Source organism: Aythya fuligula, chromosome 3, assembly GCF_009819795.1.
Source record: "Aythya fuligula isolate bAytFul2 chromosome 3, bAytFul2.pri, whole genome shotgun sequence".
Lineage (NCBI taxonomy): Eukaryota > Metazoa > Chordata > Aves > Anseriformes > Anatidae > Aythya > Aythya fuligula.
The window spans coordinates 119,338,240-119,358,353 of NC_045561.1; the positions used below are offsets into that span (position 1 = coordinate 119,338,240).

The window sequence follows — 20,114 nt, forward strand, 5'->3', positions numbered from 1 at the left end:
TGTTGAGAAATTGATCACTGATTGAGATCACTGGTTGACCTGGGCAAAGGCAAAATATTGTTCTATTCCTCCTGTAGGTTCTGAACAGCTTATGACACCAGACTTCTCCCTGCTCAGTTATACTACGCAACTGCAGTTAGCAGGAACCACAATGTGAGTCCTGTATACCTCTGCATCAACCATTCTTTTCTGAAGCCCTGGCTGTTCCTAAACCAAAGTAGCTTTTCTCCCTTACTATTCACTGAGGTCTGTAATTCCATCACTGCAACCTCCCTTTACATTTCTCTTTTATCATCTTAAGACATTCCCTGCTATTTTATTCCTTGACTGTCAGTTGCATGATCATGAAGAACACACTAGTTTTATTCCTGTGCCTTGTCTTGTGGGCAAGTCGGGCTACCATAATCCTTCCTGAACTGCATCTCTGATGCACACTGGCCCTCTAGCCGTATTACGCTGCACTCTAGAAAATAAAAGCACCTATTTGGTGTTGGACCAAAGATCTACTTACCCCCAAACTATGTTTTCTGCCATTTTTAACAACTGCCTTGCTGATCTCTGAACTTGCTATTTCTTAGGGGCATTCCTTCTTATTTAGCACTGCAATTAAGTCTCTCCACACCCAAAACTCCATTCTTGTGCCTTGTCCTCCTGATTCTATGATGTGCTCTAGACTCTCTGATGGCATGGCACCTTCCCCTTTTTAGTGAAACGAATCAGATGGTGGACCTTCAGGGCAGGCTCAGAGTCTCTTTGGGAGCCTCTCCAAGAAGATATTAAGTCCTGATTAGCCAGGTGAAGAGCACCTAGATCATCATTGGATTCCAAACCAGGAGACTTACCAAGCAAGCCCAAACCACAGTTTGGTGAAGCTATGTTCTATACCTTGGCCTCCGCGACTACAATGCACTCATCCCACATGTGCAGCTCCTGGTACATGTCCATGGCCTCCTCTGTAGCATTCTGTGTTAAAGAGCAAAGTGTGAACCTGAAGGGTCTATTAGCAGACACATTGCCATTGAGGTCTCACAACAGATGCAGGTTAGATGTGCAGAAACCACGTGCACAAGTGAACCATCCCTTTTACAGGAACACTGAACTTCCCTCATCCTCTTTCTGCACCTCAGGGCAATCACAGAATCATAGAATGGTTTGGGTTGGAAGGGACCTTAAAAATCATCTAATTCCAACCCCCTTGCCATGGGCAGGAACGCATTCCACTAGACCAGGTTGCTCACAGCCCCATCTAACCTGACCTTGTACACTTCCAGGGATGGGGCATTGTCCTGGTTTCAGTTAGGACAGAGTTAATTTTCCTCCTAGTAGGTGGTAGGGTGCTATGTTTTGGATTAGGATGAGAAGAGTGCTGATAACGTGCTGATGTTTTAATTGTTGCAGAGCAGCGCTTACACCAAGCCAAGGACTTTTCAGCTTCTTGCTCTGTCCTGCCAGCGGGCAGGCTGGGGGTGCAGCAGGAGCTGGAAGGGAACAGACCCAGGACAGCTGACCCAAAGTGGCCAAAGGGGTATTCCATCCCATCTGACGTCACGCTGAACAATACATAGGGGTGGCTAGCCGAGGTGGGGGGCCAGCTGCTCGGGGATAGGCTGGGCATTGGTCAGCGGGTGGTGAGCAACAGCATTGTGCATCACTTGTTTGTACACATTATTATTAGTAGTACTATTATCATTATTATTATTATTATTGTTATTATTATTTTCCTGTCTTAATAAACTGTCTTTATCTCAACTCACAGGGTTCACTTTCCCATTTCTCTCTCCCATTCCAGAGAGGGAGGGGGGAGGGTGAGCGAACAGCTGTGTGGTGTTTAGCTGCCGACCGGGTTAAACCACAACAGGCATACACAGCTTTTCTGGGCTACCTGTTCCAGTGCCTCACCACCCTCAGAATTAAGAATTTCGTCCTTATATCTAATCTAAATCTACCCTCTTTTTGTTTAAAGGCATTACTCCCTGTCCTATCACTATATTTCCTGATAAATCCTACACTTTGGAATGAGGAGTATCTCCCTCTATTCCAGGGTAAAAACTTTTCTCCCAGGAAAAAAAATATCTTCTTTCTCTCTTTCATACCAGGGCACAAATCTCCCTGCTCAGAAATAAGTGAAACCTTTTCTGCTCCTGGTTCCTGTACTCACCTGTTCCAGGAAGATCATCTCTGCCAGCTTGTAGTTCTTGTCTAGCATGGCCAAGCGGGCACGCACCAGGTAATGGTCTGTACCATCCCCACCCTGCAGACAGTCATAGTTAGCTCAGTTGGTTTCTTGGGTGAAAGAACAGGCTCTGGATATGGTATAAGGGAGGTGATTGCAGGTGGGGGTCTTTGTCATTACAGAAACTAAGAAGACAGAAGTGAGAAGAAGGGAGTAGTACAGTATACAATGTTTAGCCAGAAGAGGGATCTGACAGGCCTGGATGAAGGGTTAGGTCAGCAGATTCTACATGATCATGTCCTAGTCTGTAGCAGCATAATGGGGGGCATGGACACAGAAGATAATGTGTATGCAAGTGTTTACAGGGAAGTGACTGCCCTGAACAGCAGAAAAGGTTTAACTCACATGCTCTTGAGCTGCCTGGTCAGCAATAGCATTGGTTTCATGCAGAAATCGAGCCTTTGCCATATTGCCCAGAGCTGCAAAGCACCTGGGAAGATGGGAAGAACAAAGCAATTAGTCACTAACGGGTTTGTTGGCACCTTTGGTTCAAGACAATAAAATCAGAACCTGGGCAGCAGACCACGCAGTGCAAACTGGAAAGGTGGGTAGCCCTGCTTCAAGAGAAGGATTTTGTTAAGACCCATGTTCAGATGTGCCCTCTAGTCCAGCTCCATGGAAAAAGCCATAGGCATGACCATAGTCCACGCTTCACTTCCCTACACTTCACAGATCCTCTGAGTTTGTCAGTAAAGTTTAATATCTTTATCAATGACATAGACAGTGGGATTGAGTGCACCCTCAGCAAGTTTGCAGACAACACCAAGGTGAGTGGAGCAGTTGATACAATAGAAGGAAGGGATGCCATCCAAAGGGACCTGGACAGGCTAGAAAAGTGGGCCCATGTGAACCTAATGAGGTTCAATAAGTCTAAGTGCAAGGTGCTCCACCTGGGTCAGAGCAATCCTGGACATGAGTCCACGGGGGAAGAGTTCATTGAGATCAGCCTTGTTGAGAAGGTCTTCAGGGTTCTGGTGGATGAAAAGCCAGCAGTGTGTGCTGGCAGCCCAGAAGCCCAACTGCATCCGGGGCTGCATCAACAGAGAAGTGGGCAGCAGGACTAGGAAACTGATTGTCCCCCTCTACTCTGCATTTCTGAGCCCCCACTTGGAGTACTGCATCCAGGTCTGGGGCTCCCAGCACAAGATGGATGTTGATCTCTTAGAACAGGTCCAGAGGAGGGCCACAAAGATTATCAGAGGGCTTAAGCACCTCTCCTATGAAGAAAGCCTGAGAGAGCTGGGGATGTTCAGCCTAAAGGGAAGGCTCCGGGCTGACCTCATTGCAGCTTTTCAGTACTTAAAGGGGGCTTATAAAAAAAGAGAGCAACTTTTTGCTCAATCAGAGAATGGCAGGCCAAGGGGGAATGGTTTTAAACTACAGTAAGGGAGATTTAGATTAGATGTTAGGAGGAAATTCTTCACTCAGATTGTGGTGAGGCACTGGAACAGGTTGCTCAGAGAGGCTGTGGATGCCACATCCCTGGAGGTGTTCAAGGCTAGGATGGATGAAGCCCTGAGTAACCTGATCTGGTGGGCGCCATCCCTGACCATGGTAGGAGGGTTGGAACTAGATGATCTTTAAGGTCCCTTCCAAACTGAGCCATTCTGCGATTCTATGATCTGATAGACACAGAACCATAGAATGGCTCAGTTTGGAAGGAACATTAAAGATTATTATTACCCTAAAGTCATTGCCTGGAATAAAGAACACTTCATTCTCCAATGCAGTGAATTTTCCAGGCCACACAAAAAGTCACATCTTCAGTTAAATTCTGGTTTCTGTGAGGGATCCAGCAAAGAGAGTGTTTAGGCCAGAAAGACATTATAGCTTTTTTCTGTACCTCTCTGCAATGTGCAGCTGTCTGGCTTCCAAAGCCAGTCTGCTTAGGGTCTTCCACATGGCTTCCGTCTCTGTTGACATTTCTAGTGTCTCCAAAAATGCAGTGGCCCTTGAGGCAAAGAGATATGCAGACTTTCAGTAACAGAACAGAAGAGCTCTCTGATGAAAATCCTAGTCTGAGACCAGAGTTTCCTAAGAGTTCCCAAGGGTTGCACTGAAAACACATAGTTGTGACAAGTTTTGAAGACTGTATAAAAACAAGGCCTGACATATCAGAGAAAAATTCTCAAGTGGGATCAGTTTGTGAAATTTTCTTCCCTTGTCAATTTTAAATACAGGTAACAATATCAGCCCTGCCCAGGTGGCCATCATGACTGCTTTGGACAGTCAGTTTTTACTCCGCATAGCTCCTGAAAGTTTCCATGAAACAGTGTCACTGTCACTGGAGGGGCAGCAGCAAGAGCTCTGAATTACTACTTCACATCTGGCTCCTATGGAAGACATTTACTGCAGTTAAATGCAAACTCCATTCACTGAATTCATGGGTGTCAATGGCACCAGACTGGCCAGCATTTTCTGCCACGCAGTCTGAAACTGCAGAGCTGTGAGGATGACAAAGGGGAGTACTAATTCCTGAATACCTGGCACCAACATTGATGCTCAGTGCTTAAGCTTCAGCTCAGCACAGAAAGTCACGCTGGTGTTAAGTCATAGACTGCTGACCCTCAGGTGCATGCAAAGTCAACTGGGGCACCTGCCATAACCATATAGCTTACCTAGCACTTACCTGTGATAATCCCCATCATCAATGGCAGTTCCAAACTCTATGAGACCTTCATCTAGGGTGTAGGACACAGTGTTCACCCCTTCGGATACGATCACTTCAGTCTTTCCATCGTTCCGTTCCAAGTCTACAATATCTCCCTAAAAAGAGTACCAGTTATCAATACTCCCATGTTCTTCTACAGTATGTAGGGGTAGTACAGATGTGAAGACAGCACTGTGGCAACTCTGCATGACTAAAGTTCTGGTGGATGAGCTCACACGTAGCAGACACTGTCACTATCACACTAGAGAGAATGGAAAAGCCACTGAGCAGCTCCTCCTATCTCCAGATTCTGCCAGAAATGCCTGCCACAGAGCATTTCCAGCAGTGCAATATGAAACAGGTGAGCTCATATTTTGTCCAGGAGAAACTGGCAGTTCCCTTCTGTTTTCTCTTCTGAAATCTGCCATTCTGCATATTCCCACATATGTGAACAATTAGTATAGAAATTCATGGAGGAAATCAAAGTCTTCAGAGTTTTACCTTCAGAGGAAACATGGTGACTCGCTCTGGAGCATCAATGTTATACCAAATGCAGAGATTGTTTCTGCTCTGTGCCACCACCACATCACTGCCTGGAACCCACTGCACATAGGAGCAATAGTTCAAAATGGTAGTCTTGGTGCTGCTTTCAACATCATAGAGCTGCAACTACATGAAGAAAGAGGAGAAAAAGGCTCAGCATGGCTCATGTCTGGGCTACTAGCTCATATGAGCATGGTAGGAACATCTGAGCAAGCATCTTGTAAACAGGTATTACCAACCTCGAATCAAACATTTTCCAAGATATGTAGCTCAAACTTCCACACTGTTATTATTTACATATGTTACTATCAAAGACTTAAGATCTTTTTTAACTCTTGCTATATTTTAGGCAGCATGCTCAGATCCTGACCTCCTTATTGCTAAGTTCATAGATATATAAAACAGAATATATTCTGTGCTACTTCAGCACCCTCTTGGTTGTACAGTTGCAATAGGAGAATGGTCTCTTAAGTCCTTCATGCAATCAGACCGAAGGACCAAGAAGGGCCTTCCTCTGCAGCTCTGAGCTGAACTGTCCATCCTAGGTGAAGTCTTATTCTAAGAACTGTTGCCAATAAGCTGAAATATTGCCCTGAAACAAACTTGGCAATTTGGAAGGTATAACCTGACACATGGCATAACAAAGGTGTATAATGCCCTTGTAACTTAGAAGTCTTGGGCTGTGTTTGCTCTTTCTCATAATTGGCTTCACATGGTAAAGATGCAAAAAAGAAAAGAGAATTGTGTTGAGCCTTATGACATACCAGTAGAAGAGAACAAGAAAGAAGCTTTTTCAGTCTGTACTAAACTGATTGGAGAGATATACAGGGATATAGTTTAGGAGAATCATGGTACTGTCTGATTTAGGCTGGTGGCAGTATGTAGCCTGTTGAGAGGGCCCAGAGAGGTTGTGGGAGGCCCCATCCCTGGAGGTGTTCAAGGCAAGGCTGGATGTGGCTCTGGGCAGCCTGCTCTAGTGGTTGGCAACCCTGCCCAGAGCAGGGGGGTTGAAACTAGATGATCTTTCGGATTGTGAAGTGCCAGATGTATGCACTGGAAACTTTGGCTACAAAGTTGAGCACTCTGGTCTGATAAGCTTGGCAGCAATGAATCAGACTGTATGTGAGCGATAACAAGCAGACAGGTAATTAAGTGGAGATCTGTGGTTCCCAGGCAAGAAAGTATATTTGCACCCCCTAAAATCTATGATGCAGTCTTAGGGTGCCAAAAATAACAAAGCAGGAGCAGCTCAGTGAAGAAGCCAGGGGCTCCTGTCTGAAACGAGGGGTGAATTCAAGAGTTTCATCTGAGATGAAGGATTACAACACCTATTCATGTATGAACATAGTACCTCATCCATCCTTGGACTAAGGAGAGAGGTACGGCCAACCTGGAAATATTCTACTGCAGACTGACAGTCTCCAGGGATGTGAACATGAACTCTGAAGAAATCAAAATCATCTTGGGATGAGCTGCAGTGCTCTGGCTGGGGCCTGCCACAGCATCTGGGATATCTGCATAGAAATTCTAGACATGAATTACATAATTGTCAATAAGGTCATGTGTTCTTCTCAGGACACTTGTTACAAGACGAACAAATGACGTGAAGCAGTCAGAAAGCCTTACATTTGTAACAATGAAGAAGGCTTCACTGTGAGCTGGGTAGAACTGTAACACAATTGATAAATACATCTTCTTGCCTGCTGTGGTGAGCTTTTTCATCTGTATCTGTACAACTAAACTAAACACACCTAGAACATTATGTGAGTATCTGCACATTAGAATCTGTAGTGTGAAACTGTTATGATTTTGGGCATAGTTTTGTCCTGGGTTTACTAATACTCTCCCAGACAACATTCAATCACAAGCCAAGGGCCACACTGGACATGCCATTTGGTTGTGACCAGACTGTTTTAGAGAATTAGAGTTCATCTTACAGACATAAGCCAAGCTGTTGCAGAGAACACCTTTTTTAAATTGACATGCTATTCTATAACAGTTTATAGTCTAACAGTCTATTGTGAAAAACAAAGTTATGTTTTTGCAATAGAAAGTGTTTTTGCACACTATGACCTGTATTTTAAGGATTGATGACAAGGAGGAAGATGTCAAGTAACTTCAGAGTTAGCTATGACTGAAAACCAAGCAGGAAATGCTGCCAACTCATGCAATTTGTACATGGTCTGTCTTTCTTAAAGGAATAGTCAAAATATCACGAGTAATTCACATGTGTTTCTCATCTCCATCCCTGCACTCATAAATATTTGTCTTTACTTCTCCCACATTGCCACCCTCCCCCCCAAGATGTGCCTGGCCTTACCCTCATCTTCTTGTCCCTGAAGAGTAGTTTGTGGCCTGTTTCATTCAGCTCCAGCCAATCAATCTTGCTGTCATGGCTAACAGTGCCTGCATTGTAGCTACCTACAAGGTCCACTTGGGAAGGAAAAAGAAGAAACAGTACTTAAAGGTGCTGAACATTCAATGCTCTCCCATGGGGATCAGGTACTTGGGACCTAAATAGAGCAGGACCCACAGGCAAACACACTGTGACATGAAAAGCAGACTGCAGTGAAATTTTATCTTGGTGCCTTATCAACAGCAGTAACTCTCTCCACCCTCCTGTGAGTATGTACAGATGACAGACAATGCAAGCAGCAATATCATCATGCTGAACTGCACAGAACATTGGATTTGGGATGCAGTCAAAGCTGCCCCACAGCTGTGCCCACACAAGGCAGCTAACCTGCCAAAAGCAGGGCAGCCTGGTGTCTAGTAACCTGCTGACAGACAGAATGAATGTGAAGGGGGCCTCCAGCAATCTGCTACCTAGTAGAGTGAATACAAAGAAGGCCTTCATGGATGTGCTTGGCACAGTAAGTGCAAAGGGATCAGTCAAGCTACGAAATACAGGGGAGGGGTGTTTACATTCACCTGTTGCTATGGTCTTGATGTCTATCAAATAAGCCAGTCTCTTGTTCTCCTCCACGCCCCTCTGCCGCCTCTCATTGATACGGACGCTGTAATTTGAAAGGAATGATTACTGTTACCTTTAATGCTCTCTAAATTCACAGGACTGAATAACATCTTCCCCTTGCCAGACTTACGTGCAATTTCCCTAAGCACATGGAGCCTCTTGTAGTTTTCTGGCCTGTGACCCTTGCACAATACCTATGGCTGCTTCAGATGGGAACAAAGCTTCTGATTCACGGCTTCATTCCAGAAGCTGCCCCTTTGGAATCAGGGTTTCCAATAACAAATTAGTTACGATAATTCCACCCTTGAGCAGCCCATTATCTTCCCTTCTCTCCTCTTCAATTAGAAAAGGGAGTATGGTTTTTCAGAAAGACAGAGGAGGTCCCACTCACATCTGGAGTTGCCAGTAATGCTGGAATAGGATCAGCTGGATACAGAGATGCCTGAGCAGATAAATAGGTTCTTCTTCAGGCAATAGTCAAGTCAGGCTTCAATAAGCACATATCAGAGGAAAATGGGCTCTTGTGCTTCTAAAATTTTAGAACCATCAATTATAACTGATCAATTAAACCCCATCATTGGTTACTGCCAGAATAAGATAACTCAGGAAACATTCAGCAATGTGCCATCAGGTCCAAGAGTCTGGGAGCCGTGTTTTACAGAGTGGTATGCTTCCAAGTATATGTATCTGAGATCAGTTCCACAAAATGCCTGTACTGGCCACCCATGTGGGTGTGACACTCACCTGACAAGATGAGGGCTCATGAACTCTGTGCGGACAGACCCCAAGATGTCATTATTTCCATATTCCACCAGTGTCAACTCCCCTGCATTAAAGATCATGCAGACCTGTAGGAGAAAGGGGAACGCACTCTTACAGAAAAGCCAGGAAAGCATGAATATCTACCACTGAGGTGAGCAGAAAGGACTCTACTGCACACAAGTCTAAATTTAAACCTAATGGGATGAGCAAGGATCTGTTCTTGTCTTCCTGTTTTGACTGCCAGCTTTTCCTGATGACTGGGAATTTTAGTCCTGGCTGTATCAGTCTTGCAGGAAGAGCCAAGCTGTCACCTGGAAAGCTATATAGTTCTCATTGCCGACATATATAGTTCTCATAGCCGACACATAGGCTTCTCCAAATCTCCCTGCCTTGCCAGAAAGTGAAGTATTCCAGGTAGTTAACACATCCTGTTTTCTGTACCTCCAACATCTTCTCTGGCTGTTGCTCTTTTATTGCTCCTCTCCCCTGCATGGTTTTGACTTACACAGTGCTCACATTGGATTTGCTTTTTACCTTGGCATATGGAAAAGGCAAGTATGGGGAGGAAGCAAATCAGGATGTATATTGAGAAGTTAAGTGCAGGAAACAAATGAAAAACAGGACTTTCCAGAAATGTGGTTAATACTTTTTCTGCCAGTGCACACACTGCTTTACTCACCATTCATGAGTAGCATCCTATCCCATCCAACTTACATTTTCATTGTCGAAGAAGAACTTCTCATTCCCTCCAGACCCTTGCCAGGCTACCTAAGATGCAATAGCATGGAGTGAGCAGTCAAGGTTGACAGCTTTTGCAGGGGACTAGGTTGTAGGCATTGTGGTCTGTGGTTCAGCTCTCAACTCCCAGGACAGATAGCAAGAACTACACTGCACAGGGGATCATATACCAGCAGCCCAGCTATCAACACTATCATTACCAGCCTGCAAGTTCCCAACTTATCTCTCCTTTTTTTGACTACCTCTACTTCAGAGTGCTCTTCTCTTTGTGTAGCATTTGTTTGGCCTCTAAACAAAAGCTATATGTATGACCAACGTACATGAACCTCTAGCCTATTTTTTCACAGCATCTCTTCACCTTCCTCCAGACTAACTTTAATATAAAAAGTATCCCCAAAACAACTTTGCCTCAGTAAATCTTCTGCACAGAATCAGTGCTACCATTTGTGGGGATAGAATCTCCACACCACGTGGCTGAAATCGTTCTCTTTTGAATCCTTGTGTGAATCCACACATTCACATCTGGAATTTGCAAATGTGCAGGTGTACATCATACAGTTTTGTCCTCCACCCCTCTACCCTCCTCTCACCCCATCCTCAGTACAAAACACTGAAGATGTTGATAAACTGGAGGAAACTCAGTGGAGGCCCATCGAGGTGTTGGGGGCTGGAGCACTTGCACTCTGAGGCTGAAGGAATTGTGCTTCCTCAGCTTAGAGAAGGCAGACCTTAGGAGACATTTTTGTTTGTTTGTTTGTTTGTTTTTGCAGATACACAATGGAAAGGTGAAGAATGGTCATAAATTACAACAGATGAGATTCCAGCATAACATAGAATAAATAAAAAATAAAAATAAAAAGGAAAAAAAGCTTTCCCCCCCCAAGGACAGTAAAGCATTGACCAGAGGAACTGTGGTATCTCCATCCTTGAAGGTTTTCAATACCTGCCTGGATAAAGCCTGAGACATCACACCTGAATTTAATGTTGACCCTCTTTTGGGTAAGAGGTTTTGATAAAAGACATCCCAAGATCCCTTCCAATCTGAATTATTCTATGATTCTTTGAAAAAAAATGTATTGTTCCTATGCAGAAAACATATTCTGTGAGTTGCAAAGCTAAGCATTTGATACTCATGACATGTCATAGATTTTCCATTACCTCACTGAGCTTGTTGGAGCTGATATCACCCAGCAGTAATGTGTCTGAGGTATGGGCCACCAGATATCTGTCTTTCCCTAAGATCTTCACCTCATCAATCTCATAACCATAGTGGGATTTTAACACAACACGAGTTCCTGTTGAGAGGTTCTTCACAATGACCTGCAGAATGTGAGAAAAATATGAGGCCCTCTTTCCACGCACAGAGGAAGAACACAGACTTATTGTCCTACGAAAGATTATGTAACAGATGATATTTGGGTATTTAGATATTCCTTCACATCATTTCACTCTGTTTTTTAAAGAAACCTTACCGTTACTTTTGTAGTGGACAACCACTGTAGTAGAAGTGTGGGACTCACTTCTACCATTTAGAAGTTTCTAGCCTACTTGTAGGTCTCCTCAGGCTCCCAAGGATGACTCATCATTTAGGAGTTCTGCTCTCTTGCCACTGACTACAGAGGGGCACCCAGACCACTACTGCACCCTTACTACCTGACTTGAACCAGGTAAAGCTGACTGAAATTAAACCACTTAGGGAGTCTGTATTTCACACTGTACCCCACACAAATTCACAAACTAGGAAATAAACTCAATTGTCTTTCATTCTATCAAATTACCATCCAGACTTGACCCTGTCCCTGGACCTTGACCCTGTCCCTAAGACCCTCCCAACAAATTCCTACAGACAAACCATAGGTGCAAATGTGTACATAAAATACTTTTGTAACTTGCTGTGCTGATTTTGGTACATATTTTTCAAGGAGGTGTATAACTGTTTTGAGGGAGGGAGGCAATGAGGTAAACAGACTTAGAGAAATTCACCATCGCTCTTAACTCTCTCAAGTACAATACATCAAGTTGTATCGAGGCTGAAGCTAACTACTACAGAATACACAGTGTATATTCTTAGCTGATTGGCTGAGAAAATCTGAATGGCTGGAACAAGGACTGGACACAGATTATGAACAGGAAAGAAGATGATAGAACCAAGAACCCCAAACACGTCTAGTTTTAGTGAACATCTCATTTTCACCAAAAGACATTACCTTATTGTATATCCTCTTACCTGGCTTGGTCCCACATACGTCATTTCAAATTTATTTTTGTAAATGCTTCTGCGAAGACAGCAGTCAAATTGTTCAACTCCTCCACACAGAGTACCCTGGGGAAACAAACACACTGTACACAGTCAGTGAATTCTTTTAAGGAGAGGTATTCCAGACCCTACTCACATGAACAGGATCAGAGGTGTGACAGAAACCCACAGGTCCTGGACCCTCTGAAGAATGTGGTTCAAGTCCCCAGGTACATAAGGACCAGCCCTATCTTGACTTTCTTGAGAGACTAGGAAAACTTAAAAGTTCTTAGAGAAAGTGAGCTTAACAAATCCTGGCAAATACATGGTAGAGGAAGAGGAGGGGTTAAAAATCACCTCTGTCCTCATCTTCCCCATTATCCCTCTCAATTTCTCACTTTAAAACATCCACACTCCTTTCACTACTCATCTATCCCTTACCCTCTTCCCCTTCTCTGCAAGTATTTGTTCCTGTTCAATTAATTCTCTGAAAATATTTTAAGAATTCTTGATTTTGTTGAACATAAAAAGATGCAAAAACTATCAAAAAAAAGTTGTAAATAGCAATCTCTTTAAAACTCTTTAAATTATGTAGGGAGCTATTTCGCTTAATACAGAAACATTTAAAGAAAGATTAATTTAAAGAGCTTTAAAGATTTAATTAACTTAATAGAGAAAGACAGACCAAGGTCCATAGGCTGGAAGTAGAAAAAAAGACAACTCTAAACAGAAAATGTAGCACATAAAGTATAAGAAACAGTTCAGTTTTTCTGGATGGAAAGGATGCTCATGAGACTGCTCTAGAGAAGCTATGCTGACCTTATTATGCTTCTGTCAAAAAACGGGGACTGTTGCAGCCAATGAGCCATTACACAAACATTGATGATGTTTTCCAGGTGTACTGTACGTATCAGAATCACAGAATGGTTAAGGCTGGAAGGAACCTCTGAGGTCATCTGGTCCAACCCCCCTGCTCAAGCAAGGAACTTCTAGAGCAGGTTTCCTAGGACCATGTCCAGATGGCTGTTGAAGATCTCCAAGGAGGAAGATTCCACAGCCCCTCTGGGCAACCTATTCCATTGCTCAGTGTTTCCTGATGTTCAGATGAAAACTCTTTGTGTTTTGTTTTGTGCCCACTGACTCTTGTCCTGGCACTGGGTACACTGCACATCTGAATTCAGCAGTGTCCCTTGCACAACGTCTCAGCCTAGGCATCTTGCATCACATTCCTAGGTGACAGTATGCCTTCTCTCATGTGCCCTCTCTGTACCACATCATTTTATTCTCAGGAGAATGCATGAGACTATGCCTGGTGTGTGACTCATGGGCTGCTAACTGATTATACAAACCACACAGATCCTTGAACCATCCCTCTTCCATGCTAGAGCTGTGATGGTGTAGAGGTGAGCTATTTCTTTGGGTTTGGCTTCTTCCCAGACACCACGGCGTGGGGTCCAGTTCAAAACCCTTAGCCTGTGAGAACAGATGAAAAACATGAAGAAATGTGCATGGTTGAAAAAGAAAGCTCTATAAAAGGGAGACTTCCAACAGGCACCATACCTATCATAGCTTCCAATGACAACAGCCTGGCCACCGGGACTGGCAGCTGCTGTGGTGAATTCCTTCTCTGAGGAGTCCCGACTATAGTCAAAGGTTTGAATCACATTTCCCTCCTTGCTATAAGCTACAATCTTCTTATCACATCCTGCAGCCACAATGCTGTTCAAAGCCCAGGCAAGGGCATAAGGAGGACAGGGATGCGTCACCAACTTACCCTACATTAGACATGAGAGAACATCTTGAAAACATCATTGGCTTTAGCCCTCAACTGGCCTCTGTATTCTACCACAATGAGACCAGTATGATGCCCTTTCTGTAAAGTCCTTTTCATGGGTGTTGCTTTGTCTGCATGCCTTAGGCTGTAGGAAGGCAGACAGAAACCAGAACTGAAAGATGTAAGAATTATTCCATTCATTTAGCTAAGAGAGAATGTCAGTACCAGTACCATTAACTAGACCAGAATGCATTCTTAAACTAGCAAAGTATAGATGCAGCCTTCAGCTTATGCTAGATGGCAGACACGCTCAAATTGCTTCAGTGAGAGAGAACAGATCTGAGTGGGAATAACATTTCTTCATCACATTTTAAAGCACAGAGATTACTCCTTTTGGGGAGCAGCAGGAGGCTCAAGAGAAATGTTGGGTGCCCTATCCACAGACACAATGTGAACTTGGGATTCAGGGTTAACTGGAGTAACTATACCTCGCTTAATGAGAAGAAGATAATACTTGTTCTCTGGAACCCTACCCATTCGAGTATCATTCTCCTGGACATTCTAACATCAGATCTTTCCAGACATCTGAAAAGCCTCATGTCTCATACACAAAACGGTAACGTCCTTTCTTATTACCACACTCAGTGTAATTCAAAGCATCCAGTCACTGCTCCATTGTCTTCAACATTTCATAAAACCTCTGCTAGCAAGAACAGACTGCAGATCCTCTCCAGATCTGCACTCTCTTCACAACCTCATCACTTTACAGAGCTCTTGAGCCAGTAAGTTCACCGTGCAAACAGGAATTTCGCTCACTGAAGAAAGATCTTTGATACCTGTGATTCACCTGAGCCCTCATCATCAAAGAAGAAGCGTACTATGGTTCCATCCGCATGGCCAGACAGGATTCCTTTCCCCGACACACTGCAAATAAACAGAGCAAAGTTGCAATAAGATTTGTACCTTTATTTTTCTATCCCTGACCAGAAGAGCCAGTTCCAGGGACATTGTTGATGTTGCTCATCAAAGGAACCTTCACCAAAGATCAGTTGGATGGTGAACAGAAGAGGATCGAGTACCTGTATAAGTGTCCATAAAAGCTACAGCAGACAAACGTATGGAGAGACAAGAGCGGCCACTTAAATATTTTCATCATGTAAAATCACAATAAACAACTTACTATACTACTAAAACACAGAGAGGGTAAGGAACTGGAATAAAGACTATGTACACAATTTCTTATAGCAAGGTGTTTCAAACAATCCTTTCATTTCGAACTCCTCCAGAAGTGAGGCTGAATATTGTGACACCAGTAATCAATAAAAGCAACAAAAGTTGAAGAAAAAAACATAAGACATCTAGACAAACACTCCGGGACTAAGTCCATTATCTGTAGCATTAATATCTTGTGTACTTCTCTACACAAGCAGGGAGAAGAGAGAAAGGAAGAAGAAGCAGGCTTAATGTAAGGCACACAGAATGAACACTTTTAATGATAATTCATATAAAGAATACATTTTCTATGATGCTGCCTTCTGTCTATTGCAATCCCAGATTCGTCATTAACATCATATCAATAATAGCATGTGCTGTGTTTAGAAATAACAGGAAAAGAGAGATAGTGGAGGGAGACTGAGGAGAGCGAGAAAAGGGGAGGAGGAAAGAGGGGGAAGAGATGTGAAGGAAGGGGAGAGGGGTAAAGAAAGAAAGGGAGGAGAAACGAGAGCAAAGGAGAGAGAACAAAAAAACAGAAAGCCTTTGAAATGGATGCAAGACAGGTTCTGGAAGGATCTGTCAGCAGTGGGAAGTCAGAGACGAGCTTTATTGTTCAGCACTCAGAAAACAGAATAACACCATTTATCAAAAATCCTACTGCTAGGATGATGACATATCTTAAATATTTTAGGTAAATGATACTACAGTACTTAAAATGAAAATTAATCAAAATAATTCAGAACGGTACTTTATGATTATTTTTCTAATTATAGACTTGTCACAATTTAATCTGACAGAACATTTTCTATTTTTTAGTTCTTAAACCTGACTGCTATTAGTAATTAGCTAATGAAGTTGACAACTTTAATCTTTATCAAGTCATGAATTCAAATAAATCAACATACGTATCTTACAGGAACTTACATCCTGAAATGTGTTTGGGGACAGTCAAACTGGATGGGCTAGTGTGGAGTGGCCAGGTGTCAGATTTTAGGAAGAAATTACTTTTGGAAAGCACTGAATGTTATCATCTTGACAAGAACTGACAGCAGAAAGACATTCTAACAACCTCCCATACTGCCACAAGTTCTGCCAGGGCCAATGGCTAGGTAGGAGGCTGAGGTAAAGCAGTGTAGCCTAAAGCAATGCCATACTCACTTGGAAGTTAGAGAGACCACATAGGAATCTGTCCCATAAATGGTGGAAGACTTGTTGTTCTTTGTATTTGCTAAACGAACCTGAGAAAGAGAATCTGATCAATATTGCTTCTGTTCCCAAACAGAATTGCGGATATCCTGCAGTGTAATGTCCCCGTATGTTTTCCAGTCTATAACCAGCAACAGAAATAGAAAGCTCATTGCTTTCTGGTAGGTTGGAGAGCAAATGGGAAACTTGGAGCTGCAGTCATAGAATCATAGAATGGTTTGGGTTGAAAGGGACCTTAAAGATCATCTAATTCCAACCACCCTGACATTGGCAGGAACACCTTCAACTAGAAGGGAGTGGAAGGTGTCAGACTTCCACATTTTTAGGAAGGCTCAGGAAAAGGACCAAAGGATCCAATAGAACCTCCAAGAACTGGGAACCAAAACCAGAAAATTTGAGCCTCTGGAGTAATCCCCCTGTTGCTTAGGGGTGCCCTAAGACCACAGAATAATGTTTCTTCCCCTGCACCCTAGGTGCAGGCAGGCTCTCATAGCCCCTACATGGAAAAGAGTATCAGGAAAATAAGTTTCTCTACCTTTCCTTCAGCAAGACCGAAGACAATGATATTCTCCGCTGGCCACAATAAGCAGGTCACAGCACTCTGCCAAGGAGAAATTAAAAAGAGAGATAAGAGCTCCACTATACTTACAAAGCTTCTTGCCCCATTGCTTGCTACATAAGACAGCTCAGGAATGAGACCTCTCAAGTCCAAGAAAGAGAAGAGATGGGAGCACTGTGATGGACTTTAAAGTGGGATTAAGGCCCTCTATACTGAAACTTGAACTAGGTAACAGTGAGCTAGGGTAGAGTAAGAGGCTGAGAAGAGCTTAAACAGGGCATCAAATTTATACCTGATGTTGTTCAGTATCAGTGCTCTTCTGAGGGGACTGCTCTTTGATTATGTGTGGTTTTCCAGATGTTATGTTCGAATGTATAAAATCACAGCTATTTTAAAATACTTTTTTGCAACAACAAATATAAATCAGAAAAATAATTTTACTCTGCTAATTTCATAACAGATATGAGAATATCTGTACTTTGGACCTTCATTTGCTGAATCACAAGTAGTGCTTACGTATATCTTTTCATTTACAAGCAAGATGACTATCCAATGCTACCACATAGGTCAGGCAGAAAGATTCATTAAATCTATATCAAAGGGAATTTTAAAATCGGAGGTATGGGGGTCAGCGTGAAACCTACCTGTAAGAGAGAGCCAAAAGAGTTAATGAAGCCATTTTACATTTAAATTGAAAAATTTCAGTCAAAGTTTGGCATTGTGCCACTAGCACCAGCTTCATAGGCGTATCTGTTCCATTTTAAGAATCCGAGCCTGCTTTAGATATATATATACACTCTCACTTATTCATCTCACTTACTCTTCCCCACTCTTACCATTCATGTCAGCAAACACAACAACTATCAGATACCTAAATGTCCCTGGATGCCCAAGCTGCTCATAGCTTACATGTCCAACCAATCAACAAGATGCATCTTTTACTCTTCCTGTTTCCCAGACATCCACTTATTTCCCTCATCATTTCCCAACCATTATTTTCAGTCTAACACAGTCACAAGCAGCCTAGCTGAAACTTAGAAACAAGCCTTACAAAGTGGTAACAAGCTCAGCTACTAGTGTAAGGAAGTCAAACTTGCAGGTACTCTTGAGATCCTGACCCTCTAGCAGGATGCCTTGCTTGTCAGCAGAGCAGAACAGTGTCACTGTATTCACAATATGCACAAGAATGCCCAGTAGGTTTTGCAAATTGCAGGTGAGGGAAAGGGCCAAATAGATGATCTCCCATATTGACTGAATGTACCAAAAAAATGTAAATAGAAATATTCAGCTACAGTGGAGAATCTACAGTGGAGAATTCATCTACAGTGGAAAATCTACCCCCATCAAGGAAAGAATTATAAGAAACCACACAGATAGCACTAGAAAAATAAAAGATTCATTATGATAGAAATGGTAAAAAAAGGCATAGGATAAATGAGAGAGAGAGAGAAAATAGAAATGAACAACTAAATTAAAATACAAAAAATGTACATATGCTGTGTGCAACATCTAAGCCTTGCAAGAGACAAGCAGCCTCCCATCAGGCTGCTAGCTAGGTGCTGCAGCAAAGGAGAGTCAGAGGGACAGGAAGCAGCGCTAGTCATTGCCAGCATACTGAAGCAGCAAGTAATGAACAATGAAAGGACTCTCCAGTGAGACTACTAATATCTGGTATAACTGTAATGTTCAAGAAAGGGACAAGTGGATACCAAGCCCTTCTTGCTCTGTTTTCCTCATTCTTAACACTCTTCCAGTGTCATGATCACTCAGTGCAGCAGGTCAACCACAGAGAAACAAAGGCTGACCAACAGCTTTCTTCCCTTACTGTCAGTGCAATAGAATTATATTCATTCCCCTTCTGCAGCCAGCACTGAGATGGTGGATGGCCATCCACCAGAGATGGTGGATGGCCCTCCTATGAGCATGTCTCTGAGTATGCGCAAAGTGACATACAATTATTTTTATCCTACAGCTACTTTAGAAAATGGAGTTAAACAGGAGTCTAAGTCTCACCATTTGGATGAACTTGTTGCATATCACCTTCTTGTCACCCCTGCAGAAAAAGGCAGACAAAAGCAGACAAAAATGACTATTGGTGAACCTGGTAAAACTGCCCATTCTAGATACCCTACTGTTTGTATTCAGTTCATTTTAATATTGTCAAACACAAGTGAGTTAAGTTTTATATGCTGGTGGTCTACCACAAGCCAACTTTAGGCAGAATATTAAAAAAAAAAAAAAAAAAAAAAAGTTCTACATTTTCCAAGACTAACGATATTGGAAAATATGGGAATTATCTGAGCTTACAAAATTTTGGTGACATACCTTTCTGAGCAGCTTAAGAACAACATATACAAGCAAATGACGCTGAAGTGACGCAGCCATGTGCCTCATATCCACATCTGTGAAACAGCACTTTCATTTTGCAGCCATAGCCCCACAGAAGCTGGCACATGCTCCCACCTCGGTCCACAAAGACTGTTCAAGGAAACCCTATCTGTTGCTATCTGAGCGATTAATTGCAGGTTAGATGATATGCACCATAGCACATACTACACTGAGGACCAGGCCTGGATGCACACCCGCACCAGCACCCAGAAAGCGTACTACATGGAAAGGAGGGAGAGCACCGCTCCCTTCTCACAGGCGCAGCAATGGTCACTCTGCCACCAGACTCACCACTCCTCTCCGATCCTGTAGACATAGACAATGTTGTCCGTTTGGCCAATGGCGATTTTGGTGGAGTCCGGGGAGAATGCCATGCCTTTGACCACGTAGCTCTTCCTCCCATACTGTGGAGGAAGGCAGCTTGAGACACGGGGGAAGGCTGGCACGCCCCGGCTGCACGTGCACCAACCAGCCCCCAGCCCACGACCGCAGCCCAGCTACGGCAGGCCCTGCTGGCAGCAGCCCGGACCCGGGGCGCTCACCTTGGCGTCGGCGGGCTTGGTGGAGAACTTGTCACGCCGCTCGCCGTGCTCGTCGTACAGCAGCACCACCCGGTCTGCGGTGCACACGGCGAAGCGGCCGCTGTTGGCCGACCAGGCCATGCAGGTCACCCGCGCAGAGCCGTCCTGCGGGACACACACAGCCTCAGGCGCCGCCGCACCCCGACCCCCCCGGCCTCCCCCGGCCCAACCCGGCCCGGCCCGACCTGCGGGGCTAGCAGCGTCCGCACGTGCCGCAGCTGCATCGCGCCGAGAGCGGGACCGGGACGGGCCGGG

General features: G+C 43.7%; 1 protein-coding gene across 3 annotated transcripts in view; it reads right to left on the minus strand.

Moving 5' to 3' along the window:
• The window catches only part of IFT172 (intraflagellar transport 172), a 39,256-nt gene extending 19,170 nt beyond the window's left edge, over positions 1 to 20,086 (minus strand). For all 3 annotated transcript variants that reach the window (XM_032184672.1, XM_032184671.1, XM_032184673.1), the window contains exons 1-21: positions 20,045 to 20,086; positions 19,821 to 19,964; positions 19,570 to 19,682; positions 18,904 to 18,943; positions 16,867 to 16,932; positions 16,284 to 16,363; positions 14,747 to 14,834; positions 13,697 to 13,911; positions 13,486 to 13,609; positions 12,128 to 12,223; positions 11,059 to 11,220; positions 9,877 to 9,930; positions 9,145 to 9,248; positions 8,358 to 8,443; positions 7,747 to 7,859; positions 5,385 to 5,552; positions 4,863 to 4,999; positions 4,077 to 4,184; positions 2,579 to 2,663; positions 2,159 to 2,251; positions 886 to 963 (exon numbers count right to left, since the gene is read on the minus strand). In XM_032184672.1, the coding sequence (XP_032040563.1) occupies positions 886 to 963; positions 2,159 to 2,251; positions 2,579 to 2,663; positions 4,077 to 4,184; positions 4,863 to 4,999; positions 5,385 to 5,552; positions 7,747 to 7,859; positions 8,358 to 8,443; positions 9,145 to 9,248; positions 9,877 to 9,930; positions 11,059 to 11,220; positions 12,128 to 12,223; positions 13,486 to 13,609; positions 13,697 to 13,911; positions 14,747 to 14,834; positions 16,284 to 16,363; positions 16,867 to 16,932; positions 18,904 to 18,943; positions 19,570 to 19,682; positions 19,821 to 19,964; positions 20,045 to 20,083 (2,193 nt within the window). In that variant the 5' untranslated portion in view covers positions 20,084 to 20,086. The remainder of the gene's footprint in view (positions 1 to 885; positions 964 to 2,158; positions 2,252 to 2,578; positions 2,664 to 4,076; positions 4,185 to 4,862; positions 5,000 to 5,384; positions 5,553 to 7,746; positions 7,860 to 8,357; positions 8,444 to 9,144; positions 9,249 to 9,876; positions 9,931 to 11,058; positions 11,221 to 12,127; positions 12,224 to 13,485; positions 13,610 to 13,696; positions 13,912 to 14,746; positions 14,835 to 16,283; positions 16,364 to 16,866; positions 16,933 to 18,903; positions 18,944 to 19,569; positions 19,683 to 19,820; positions 19,965 to 20,044) is intronic.
• Positions 20,087 to 20,114: the final 28 nt, after the last annotated feature.